The 12224-nt window shown below is 35.9% G+C and overlaps 1 protein-coding gene across 1 annotated transcript in view; it reads right to left on the reverse strand.

The window, feature by feature from the left end:
* Positions 1–585: 585 nt before the first annotated feature.
* Positions 586–12224, reverse strand: part of Reln (reelin) — a 473157-nt gene continuing 461518 nt past the window's right edge. Inside the window, exons 63-64 of the mRNA XM_046464128.2 lie at positions 11658–11756; positions 586–1713 (exon numbers count right to left, since the gene is read on the reverse strand). Coding sequence (XP_046320084.1) covers positions 1617–1713; positions 11658–11756 — 196 coding nt within the window. The 3' untranslated portion in view covers positions 586–1616. The remainder of the gene's footprint in view (positions 1714–11657; positions 11757–12224) is intronic.

Below are 12224 nucleotides of genomic sequence, written 5' to 3' on the forward strand. Positions count from 1 at the left end.
CCCAGGGATGCAGTCTACCTTCAAAAGATGGCTAATTCATTAATTGGAGGTATATTTAGGTCCAATATTGTTGATGTCAAAAGAAAGAAAGTTTACCATGGCTGAACCCTCGAGACTTAAAATTTTTTCCTCGATTTTAAAAAATCCTCTTGAAAATCAATAAAGCATTAACATACTTTTTATTTTTTCAGATGTCAAAAGCAAGGAGGAAAATGTCTAAATCACCATTTTTATCCTTGGCATTTAGCTAGAACCTGCACTTCACAAGCACTCAATAAATATTTGTTGAATGAATGTATGAGAGCGCTTCTTGTAAGACAGGCATTGTGTTAACCATTAGGAAAATTCTTGGGAGAAAAGTCATTTTCAGAATTCTTTATTGGCTTTTCTTAGTGTAGCTACAGAGTGGTTAGTAAAAAAAGCTGAATAAGAGAAAAAAAATGCCTAAAATAAAAGCATAATTGCTATGACCAATGATGAAACAAAAACATCATATGTATACTTGACTTCAGCATCAACCTGACCAGGCTTACAAATCCTCCATGAAATTTAATTAAAAATGAATGAAGACAAATGAACTTCAAATGGCTTTTGGACATAATTTTTATTTAAGCATGGGCTTTTAGCATGGCTCACCCTGGAGTGCAGCCTTCAGTTATTCTAATAGAGAGGTCAGGGATACAGGCAGGGGCCATTATAATCTTGCTGGTGTTGGTTGCACTTCATCCAAAGAAGATGTGAATATGACCCGCAGGAAAAACAACCCACGAAGAGAACACAATGAAAAAACATCCACTGTTTTACAAATCACTTTGTTACCACAGACACAAAATGGCAGTTACTGTTAGTAAATCAGCCACAGAACACTTTTTAAAAAAGAAATCTGTAGACAAGGAAATGGGAATTCCTTTGTGGGAGACAGGGTCTTCATACACAATTTTTAAGTAGAAAATATCTCAAGGTCAAGCATTTTTCTCATCCACAAAACAATGCTAGATCAACGTACATTTTAAGGAGTATATTAAAGGAGATACAATATCTTTACAACTATTATCTTGAGTAGGTATTTCAATTAACTTTCTGCAGAATATAAGTAGATCAAAATTCAGCAGCAAAATATTGCAACATAACACGTAAATACAGTTTCAATGTGTTATACTGTAGAAGAGAATACATAAAGGACAAACGATGATAATTTAATCATATAAAACATGATACAAAGCTGAAATACAGTCCACTTAAATAGCTTTGTGACCAAGAATGTTAAATACTGTGCTAAATGCCATTTTAAACATAAAATCTCTTAAATTTTTGTGCTTAAACTTTTTTTTCAGTTAAACTATTTCTTATTTTCAATACTGCCACTGTAACTGATATTACAACAGATCACAATTTTCACGGACACATCAACATGGAGACATTTACTTATGAGCAAATAAGTCACTTGTCATTAGTTCACAGTGTGGGAAAGTGGTATACACTCGGTCTGGAGAAGGGCTTTCTGTTAACCACCAAGTCCTTCACAGATATTTCCTGATATCAGATGTGGTGAGAGGTTTAAAGGAATGGAAAGCAACACGTCACATGTTGGAAGGAAAAATAATCTTTTTGATTCTTCATGGGTGTCGCCTAAGTGACCTTCGTCTTCTGTTGTAGAAGTGCCTGAGCCCATGTTGCCGTGAAAAATTCATCATGTAATTTTGTTTGCGAGTGCTGTTGAAATGAGAATGGATACAGGCAGGGAGGGAAAGGAGAAAGAGCATGTAAGTCCCATCATTGAATGTCAATCTATTCTAGATCCTAAGTTACCTGCTATTTGAAAGCTCTCAGGATTCATAGGTCATGCTGACATTACCACCCAGGGACACAGGAACTAAAGACTGATACCCACAGCCACTGCCCTTGGACCTAAAGAAATCCCTTTCTTTTCAGAACCAGAAAAGAATCAGAAAAAAAAGTCTTTTTTTTCTTGATTTATAGCAAAAGCAGACATACACTTTCGGATTTTAATTTTATTCTTGAGCTCTTCCTGAAAACATCTATTTGACGAACTTTAGAGGAAGTACATGCTGGGCCCATGACCTTATTTACATATATCTTTAACAATTAGGAAAAATAGTTTGATCACTCCAGTAAAGATTTTCACTTAAAGCTTAAAAAGCAAAACAAAGAAAAGCAAACTTGTTGGATGAATCAGTTGAACATTCCTACTTTATGCAGTCCCTGGATGCAAAATGAGGAAGTACATTTCTCTTAGAATGTTGGATTCCATTGTCTTCCTCAAACAGTAAGCAATAGTAGTGGTATTCTATACACAGGGATTTATGAAACGGATACTATGCTAAAAAGAGGTCATAAAATACAAAGGAGATGAAATTGAATATATAACTAATTGTAAACATGTTTACGTATTCTCCCTACATACACACATTGATACATACATACTATGTGTGAGGCTGGTAAAAATACTCAAAATGAATATCAGAAGCCTGCAGGAAACTGCATGGTACTGGGAGTGATGTTGCTAGGGTTTTGGCAGGGAAAACACATTTTTAAAAAGATCATGATCTATAACATCACTGAAAAGAATCATACTCACACACTGACCTGAATGACAACATATTTATATGTCGCATCAATATGTGGTTTATGAGTGTGAGCCTATCAATATTTTCCATATTCACTGAGTCGCTTGACTACATGGTCCCAAAGCCTTTCATCCTTAATACAAGGAAACTTAAAACACATGCAGAGTGGGATAATGTCATATGAGGCGATCTCACCATAAAGATCGACATGACATGGATTTGAGTTAGGGAAAGCAAAGGAAAAGGATAATTTTTCACTGAGAAGTGTAATCTTCTGGAATGTCAATCATTAATAATATACTAGTGTGGTGTAAAATGATGTTGTTTTACCTAGTCTATTTTACTCAGCATTATACTTAGGGATATTATACTAGCACTTGTAAAATATAGGAAAATTTAAAATAAGAGAATTTTATAGTTAACTTTGATCATTTGAAAATTTATAATAAACTGTCTCAAAGCAAAATACATAATTTCAATTTCATGTATAATTAAAAAGTAATAACATCTGTGTTAAAAACCTGATTAAAAGATAGACATGAAATTGATATATGTATTTTATAACATAAAGTGCTAATCACTTTCCACCCTGGATTTACTATAAAAATGCTATAAAATGGAAATAAAGAATAGACTCTGCAGGCATTTTAAAGAAAAAGAAAAAACCCTCAGGTTTTGTCTTCAGGTGGCCTAACTACCCATGATATTCCATACATCACCTAAGTTGATCAGTTTCAATGTCACGTTGGAAGATGCAACAAATGTGTCCATTATTCATCAGCAGCTATAAGTACTAACTGCTGCCTCTGTAAAACTGAGTTCCAAAAAAAAGGACAAGGAGCTGATGCATTGAACTCATCCACATCGGGAGAAACTATCTGGTTACTTCTTTATTCACAAAATCTTGGGACTGGTTTTTGATCTATTCCTGCCAGCACCCTAGGTCACCTCATAGCCTTTCCCCAAGCTGTTATAGTGGTCCCCTAAACTAGTCTCCTTATCTTGGTTCTCTCCCCGTATGAACGAAACTCCATTGACAGAGAAACCATGAAGTGCTAGGAAAGAACAATTTAATAACACAATTGTGTGTCTGTTCTCCTATACAGACATACAATTGATTTGACACACCCTTTTCAGTAAACTTTCCCCTGAATGATGGCTTCACCTTGCTCAAAAACCATTCCTAATTCTCTTGTGGATGGAGTGATATATAAGCCACTTTAACCAGATATCTCATGTTCTCTAGATGTTTTCAGGCTTTCTCTCCCCTTTGCTTCCTACATAGACTTGTCAGAAGTCTTTTCTACCTGACTCACTAGTCAACCTCCAACATCATATCTTCATTTAATTGCTTCATTCCTCCCTTTGTTCCTTCCTTCCTTCCTGGTACCACCTCCAACATCACATCTTTAATTTCTTCCTTCCCTTCCTTTGGTCCTTGTTCCTTCCTTCCTGTACCAGGGATTAAACCCAGAGGTGCTTAACTAACACTGAGGCACATCCCCAGTCCTTATTTATTTATTTTTAATTTAGAGACAGGGTCTCATTAAGTCACTTAGGGCCTCGCTAAGTTGCTGAGGCTGGCTTTAAACTTGCGACCCTCCTGCCTCAGTTTCCCAAGCCACTGGAATTACAGGCTCACATCTTCAATTTCTACTTGGTCAAGTATCACATTTTCTATATTGCTCACCCCTCCCCTCCAGAAGTAATTTTTTTTTCTACTTTGAACTCTCATAGTACTAATTTCCTTCTTTGAATGGAGTTTATGTTCATATCTTGGCTCTCCCCATGTCTAAACTTCTGCCTGTCCCCCAGATCCCCCAACCCCATCCCACAGCACTGAGCCTCCTGCCTGACCCTTGGGTGGTCAAGGTGTGTTTATTGAACTTTTGGTGACTTACTGATTGGATTCCTGTCGTAAATCATTACTCTTTAACTATAAGGAATAATTGCAAAGTTAAAGCAATGAGATTATTTTGTTGAAAACACGTTTAAAGATATAAAGTACTGAAAAAAGTTAAAAGACTTTACATTAAGTAAAAGGTACTGTTAGTTTTCACATTAAAAACTAAAAACATAGAACACTCAAGATATTCAATTATTGACATAAAATCTACCTCAGTATATGGGAACAAAGGAACATTTAATTTAAACAAAAGTTGGTGTATGTTTAATGGCTTTAAAGCAACTTTGCTGTGTAATTATTGGCTTGTTATGGAGCTGATTTAAATTTTCCATCCTTATGTGTCAGAATATAAATATTAGCAAATTTCAGATCTTTAATACCCTGCAAATTAGCCCAGGTGGAAGTTTATAGCTAATTCAGGAGGCACATTGATTCATTGGACACTCTTTAATTTTGGATAAGTTTATGTATGATGACCATATCTTTGGATTCCTGAGAATGTTAAAGTGCACTCAATAATGTGCTTGTTTTAGATGCCTAGTGTTTAAATGGTCATATTAAAAAATGACTTTTAAAGCATCCTTTAAATTAACTGGTTATTTGGTGATGTTAAACATAAATCTCTCTCAAGCCAGTTAGGTTGGAATCTAGTCAGGTGGATTTTTCTTCCAGTTCATAAGGCTTTTAAAATCAAGCATTATGAAGAGCTAGAACAAAATGCTGTCTAAATCTAGGACTATTTAATAAACTGGTATGATTATAAGCAGTTATTGTATCTTCTAAAATGTCTAACTTGCAAGCCTGCATATTAGGAAAGTTTTTAATAGGTTTAAAAATCTAATATTCACTCAATTTTTTTGTGTGAAGTTTGTCTGAGTCTATTTTTGCTTTTGATACATATAGATGTGTAGCTATAGATAACCTCATCAATAATAATAGGTGCAATGGATTTTTAAAGATTTATTTCTTTATTGCATACAGGGGAAAGTAATGTTTAAATAAGTTCAATGAAAGCCAGTAGTGCTCATGCCAAAAGCATGTTATGTCACTTGACATGTCAATTTGTTTTGGTGGGGATAGAACTAGGACCCTTTAGAAATTCTACCATTATGAATAAGTCATTAAAAGAAGGGAAAACAAACATCAGGGATTCCTGAAAATACAATTTAGATTTCCATTGTTGTGGAAGGAGTTTAGGGACTTACATGGTATGTGGAATTATGATTCTGCATGGGAAATATGGGTGGTGCAAGATCTTTGAAGAACTAGTGACTCTCTTCTCTTTAGAACCATTACTCTACTGGATCCACAATCTTAGCTCATTTGTTATTATGAAAACAATTCAACTGATTTTTTTTCTTTTTTGTGCATGTGTGGTATTGGGCCTTGTGCATATTAGGCAAGTGCTCTACCACTGAGCTACATTCCCAGCCCTCTACTGATTTTTTAATGGATTCTAAAGGAAATGGGAGAGATGGAGATAAATAGAAGAATTTGACATGAAATTGAGGCATTTTTACTGGTCTGTAATTAACTCATTTTTCATCAAAAATTGGCTCAATAAATGATGATTTAGATGAATGTAGAAATAAGAATCCAGTGGACTATTAGACATATCTTTCAGAGAACAATTGGTGAGAGTAAGATGGAAGCTGCCATTCAGACTAGTCCTTGGCATAGAGGAAATTCATTTGAATTTCAAGACAAACACACATTTTGGGGAAGACTACATATTAGTAAGTGTAGGCCCAAATGCCCCAGATATACTAAAGACTTCCTGTTTCTCTTCTTAGCTAAATGGAGATGAGAATAATATCTGATAACGCATATCTCTGGGAGTTGTAAGGATTAAATGAAAATTTGCAATATCATATATAGATGTTCAAGAAATGATAACCATTTTACTTTCTTTCTTAAGTTTTAAAGTATCTTAACTAGTGGACAAGTTTAAGTATATATTAAAGGTAGCCAGTCTTATCTAAGGACAGGATCTAGAACTCATAAAATATCATGAATAAATCTACTCCTCTCTGCTAATTTATTTATTAACTTAGAATAGACTTTTAAAGGGGCTGGGGCTATAGCTCAGTGGTAGAGCACTTGCCTGGCATGTGTAAGGCACTGGGTTCAATCCTCAGCACCACATTAAAAAAAATAAATTAAACAAAACAAAACAAAAGAATGGACTTGTAAAGTCAAGTCACCTTCATGTGTCTCTAGCCTAATAGGTCTTTTGAAAAATATGACATTTAATCAGGACTCCTAGATCTTCTACACACACCTTTTATTGTCACGTTCCTCATAACAAATTTGTAAACTGTGAGCTTCAAGCACACTTCATACAGTGCCAGGCACAGAGGAGAAACTAAGACAGATCTGCTGACCAGTGAAGGAATGCTAATGAGCACTCTGGCCTCCGTGGTTGTACCCATATTGTATAGGTTAGAGACTTCTCTCAACTTGGCTATCTCTTGAATTTGCACAGATACAGGTTTCAAATGTTCCATTGTATCCCAATGTCATTTATAATAGCTGTTTTCATAGATTTTTATTTTCAGTTGCAAAGGTCTTCTACAAAACTTCTCAGTTAACGTTGGTAACACTGATCAAAGTAAGAGTAAACAGTTCCCCAGACTTAGTGAGGAGGACTTACCTTACTCTAGTGGAAAACCAATGACAGCAAATAATGAAATATAACACAAGTTAAAAAATGGCTTTCAATGCATGCAGCACTGTGATTAGTCATAAAAGTCTGACCAGGTTTAGACGCAATATAGGATTTTTCATCTCTTTTGAAAATAAAAATTAAACAAGTTATTTCTTATTCTCCTATACCCGATATATACATACACTTAACTTTTTAATGTAATGCAACATGCAATATTTGCTCATAACCATATGTCAAGGTACATGTAGCCATAGTACTACATTTGGCATAAATGTTGCATATAAAGTATAAATATTAAATCAATAGTTTAATGACCACTATTAATTTTATCTGATTTTCAATTATTTATATTTTAGGAAATACTAATTTCTGGTTATAATAAGGAATGGGCTTTGAAAATGCAGAAGTCCGCTACATCAGATAACACAATCAAATTTAATAAAGGATAAATATGCTTTGCAACAAATGTAATATGCTCATCTCCATAAATCATTTGTGCCAAAAAACGTGACAGTATCTTGATGATGAATAGCATGAGGGGATGGTCATGATGGAACTTATATTAAAATCTGATAAATGTGTTTAAGGCCACAGCAACATGTTGGTTCTCAATTCTCAGTAAATGTGATAATAATTCACTTTTAATTAAATAATTTCACAAATGCTAGCTTTTTACTGAGTGATTCGCTTTCAAGGTACACATGCAAAAATCAGCCCACTTCATTATACACATGACAGGTTGTGACTTAGACATGTACACAGGAGATGTGATGTGTGAATGAAATGCATAGTTGGGTGAGGGAGATTCTTAGGAGAGAAGGATGAGTGCCCAACAAAAAGGTTAAGACAAGGAATTCTCTTCTATCCTAAGAAGAACCCCACCAGCATGGATCTTGTGAGGGATCTGCCCAAATGTATTAACAAACATTTACTGAAAAACAAATGTTCTACACTAGTAAATGAATTCAGAGAAATTAGGTTTCTGACACTGGATTGTCAATGATCATGTTATGCTACATCATTTAGACTTTAGGGAATGAGGAGTTTTTGTAAGCTAGTGAGGCTGGAAAAAAAATGATCTGTCAATTCAGTTTATCTGCTACATGGCAGATTAGCAGGGGCTAATCATCACGAAGCACTTTTCATATGTATGTTTTACTGGAAAACATCATGAGAGTGGGAAGATTACACTCTCAAACAAGCATAAGAGACTTTGTTAAATGCTGAAATGGTGGTTTTTATCTTTATGGTATAGGGCTGGTCGTTCTGTGTATCCATATTTATGGAACTCAAATCTTTTCACATGTAGTCTTTGAGAATTAAATTAGTGAATTCAAAATATGTCATGTATCCTGTTCATTTAGGATGCACTTCAAAATCTTGAAATATTTTCAAAAGTGCTGAATTTGTTCTTAACAAACCTCATCAGTCCTTTTGATTAATGTGGGCAGTATGGACATTAAATTCAAGGTAAGATACCATGCGTGAACACAGTTTCTCTTTCTAGGGGTTTTTAGCATGTGTCCTTGGTGCACATGCACAAAAAGCGAAACTATGATAATAAAGCTAGAGTAAGGCCAATCTTCATTTAGAAAATACATTCTTAAAAATTTGTAAGTGAAATGTATGCCCCCAACCATTAGTTGCAAAAACATATTAATAGCCCTATTTGTAGCATTCATTTAGGTAGGGCTTGTGTCTCTGAAGATGTGTGCCTCAGGTTTCTCCTTCACTCCGCACCTGAGGAGCAAACATTACCAGCTCATATAACTAAATATTCTGCTTTAGACATGTTGTTAAGTGAGAAAATATTCTCAATTAATATGGTTTTATGGGAGTATTCTACTTGTCTACTTTAAAATATGCATCTTCCATAGGAAAGTTATAATTAGCAATATTTGTGAATCATGACACAAACCTTGGCTAGCTTCTTTGCGCCTCACATGATTGAAAGACACTCTGGGACATTATTATATGTTACTTTTTCTGATTCCTCTACAACTATTTTATGTTCATTAAATAAATACATCATGCTGAAGAGCTACCAAGTGCATATTAATGAATGCTTAAAAGTTTTTGTGACTCTTAAAGAAGTACTTTGAAAGGGTATAGTAGCTAGAAATGTTGAATACTGACAGCAGAACAAAACATCAAAAACAGGTCTTAAAATATACTTTAAGATTATATTTTTCAAAAATAACTCATTTTTGAATTCAGCTTTGTGGGGAAAAGAAGGAAAATAAGGTTACTTCTATAATTTTAATAAATGTTTGAAATATCATTGAAGAGAGAGCATTTGGTTTTATGTATATAAAATATGTACACAAAAAGTGTTTGGCAATATTTGTGAAGTTATAATCTCTAGGTGACTCACTGAAAGAAGACTTGGAATAAAACAACCGTTGATACCAAGTATATGTGGTGATGGCCTTTTCTCATTTGGAACATTTTAGTGCCCTGAGAGAGTGAGATAATGACAAGTACAGGTATGTGATAAGTTCTTCAAAGTAATAAAATGAAGTGATACAATACATATTGTAGTCTCAGAATAATACCAGAAACACTAAGAGTTTCTGAACTTCATTTTTATAATAGTATTGTGATGCTGGTAGTTGCTTATACAAATTAATAGCAACACTAGGTATTTTGGAAGGTTCTCTTGGGGGCTATGTGAGGCTTCCTGCTGGGATTCTGAAAGTCTCTGAGGCAGCATGTCAATAGGCAGCAGAGAACAAGCTCTGTTTCTAGGTTATGGAGGGGTTGTGTTACTGAATGTCAGGGAAGTCTGTACTTCTGCTCTTCAATTTTAGTCCAAGGGAAGTGATGATATGTCTCCAAAATCCAAAGTAGGTAACTCTAATTGCTTGTCTGGGTGGGAGAAGAAATCTACTCAAATGTATGATATGCTGAGGATTTTTATGTCTATCAAGGGTAGAATTAGCATCCTGCTTTCTTCTGAGGACTGACAAGTTTTGAAGTTTCCACAGGAATTGTCAGGCACAGGAAACTCCATTAATGCAAACTTTCTTGGCAGGAAATCTGAGAGATAAGAGTGGTTATTGACTCTAATTTGAGTCTGAATCAATTTATTGGAATCACCTGAGGTGTTTTTAAAACTGATTGATGCTCAGATCAATTTAAACCATCCACAGGGATGGGCCTGGACATTATGACATTTCTTGATGCTTTCAGAAACTTCCCAAGTGATTCTGACATTCAATCAGACTGAGAATCACTGCTCTGTAAGGAAAGTAGCCAGGGCAACACAACTTGAGGGTTGAATTTTGATCTATGAGGACATCTCTCTAGGGGCTCACTCTATGTATATTCATGTTAAGCCCAAGTTATTTTATTTTCCTGGAATAATGTATCTGTGGAAATCAATAGCTAAGTAAAACATCAGCCTCATGTTTAGATTCGAAAGAGTCTGGACTGTTCCTTTAAACTTCAACTTTGTCTTGTGGAGGCAGAGCCCAGCAAGTTGTCCAAAAGCAGCAGAGCGCACAGTGGGGGCTTGTGTAGGGACCGGATTGCTCTTGGAGTTGGGGTTGATATGGATGCCATGCAAGCAGGTGCCTCAGTGAGAACTAAGACAGGGCTAGCTCAAGACTGAAGAATTCAGCTCATGGCTATGATCGAAAGAAAACAAATCTGGTAGTTTTCCTACCAATCAATCATTTAAATTTGCTTTCAAAATGACTGAAATCAGCCACAAGACTGATTTCACTTTGGATTTGGTAAACAGAATGAACATTTGAACCTATCTACCGAGAAGATTCGCCTCTCCTTGCCAACCACTTGGTGCCATCAGTTCGAACCCGTCGAGACATAAGCATTCCAGTTCTACAGGAACTAGATTGTTAGAGAAAAAGCAAGTCATCTCTCTGCGAGGGAATGAATAGTCAACCCGGCCAGGGGAAAGTAGTGACAGCCCTATTTCATGGGAGAAACCAGCGGGGACACCCTTAGCCCATTGGGTGCTGGTATTGGTCAGTGGGGATTGGAAACCACAGATTCTGTATTCTAGATGCAGTCATGCCATTAAATGGAGAATGCCTCGGGCATCTGGGGCTAAGATAGGAGGCTGTAATTGGGCATGTTGGCCACCAACACTCTGTATATAGACCAGTACAGATCCTTCACTTTTAGGGTATCATTCTATTTTATAAGGCAACCCAGATCTGGCATAAGATATTGTTTCCCGTTTACCTGGAGACTTGTTTTATCCAATTTAACCACTGATGTCAATCCTTAAATAAATGTTTTACTTACTGAAGATTTTTTTTCTAAGGTACATTAAGATATATTCAGGGCTTTGTTATTTCACTGTCGACTTGAGCTATAGCTTGCAGTTGCTGAAGAGTGTAAGCCAAAGTGGTCCTGTGGGAACCTTCTTATCAGGAACATTTCTTACTGAATCAAGGGAGCATGCCAGATCAAAGGAGTTTCAAACCTTTCTCAAATGGACACAGGATGCCATGTATCAGATACTCACAGGACGACCTCCACATGGTCCAAAGCCCACTGATCATGACCTGTTCCATTGTGGCGTGGTTGCCACCAGCGCAGTAGGACTCCTTTCATCCGTGCCTCCCTGGGTCACAGATAGAAGGAAAAAGAGGTTGAACACCAGCAAACAGAACTTTCTGGGATGTAACTTGCCCACTTTAGATATTGTAATAGGTTGAATCAATACAACTTTGGGCATGGAATTTGCTTAGGTCAGTGCTCTTCTAAGTAGCATTTTATTAGCCACTCAATGAGGAGTACTTCTTTTCCACGTCTCTTCCTCTTTTCCCTTGCTCCAGGAATAGCAACACATTTGATAACAAACATGAAATACTCCATGTGACAGGCACTGTGCTGGAAGTGGGTGAACAATGCTAAGCAAAACTGATATGACCGTCTATGCTCAGTAAATTTTCAAATTAGCATACCTAGCAGAAAATAAAAATTCTGTTTCCCAAGGAACAGAAATACTGTTTAAAGAAAGGGAAGTATGCAAAAAGTGCCTTTGTATGAGTTGATATTTTCTATTCCCTCTTGCCCTTCTTCCTTGCTT

The sequence above is a fragment of the Marmota monax genome, unplaced genomic scaffold (assembly GCF_021218885.2).
Source record: "Marmota monax isolate L192 unplaced genomic scaffold, Marmota_monax_Labrador192_F-V1.1 WCK01_AAM20220418_F8-fsc00065, whole genome shotgun sequence".
In the NCBI taxonomy this organism is placed as follows: Eukaryota; Metazoa; Chordata; class Mammalia; order Rodentia; family Sciuridae; genus Marmota; species Marmota monax.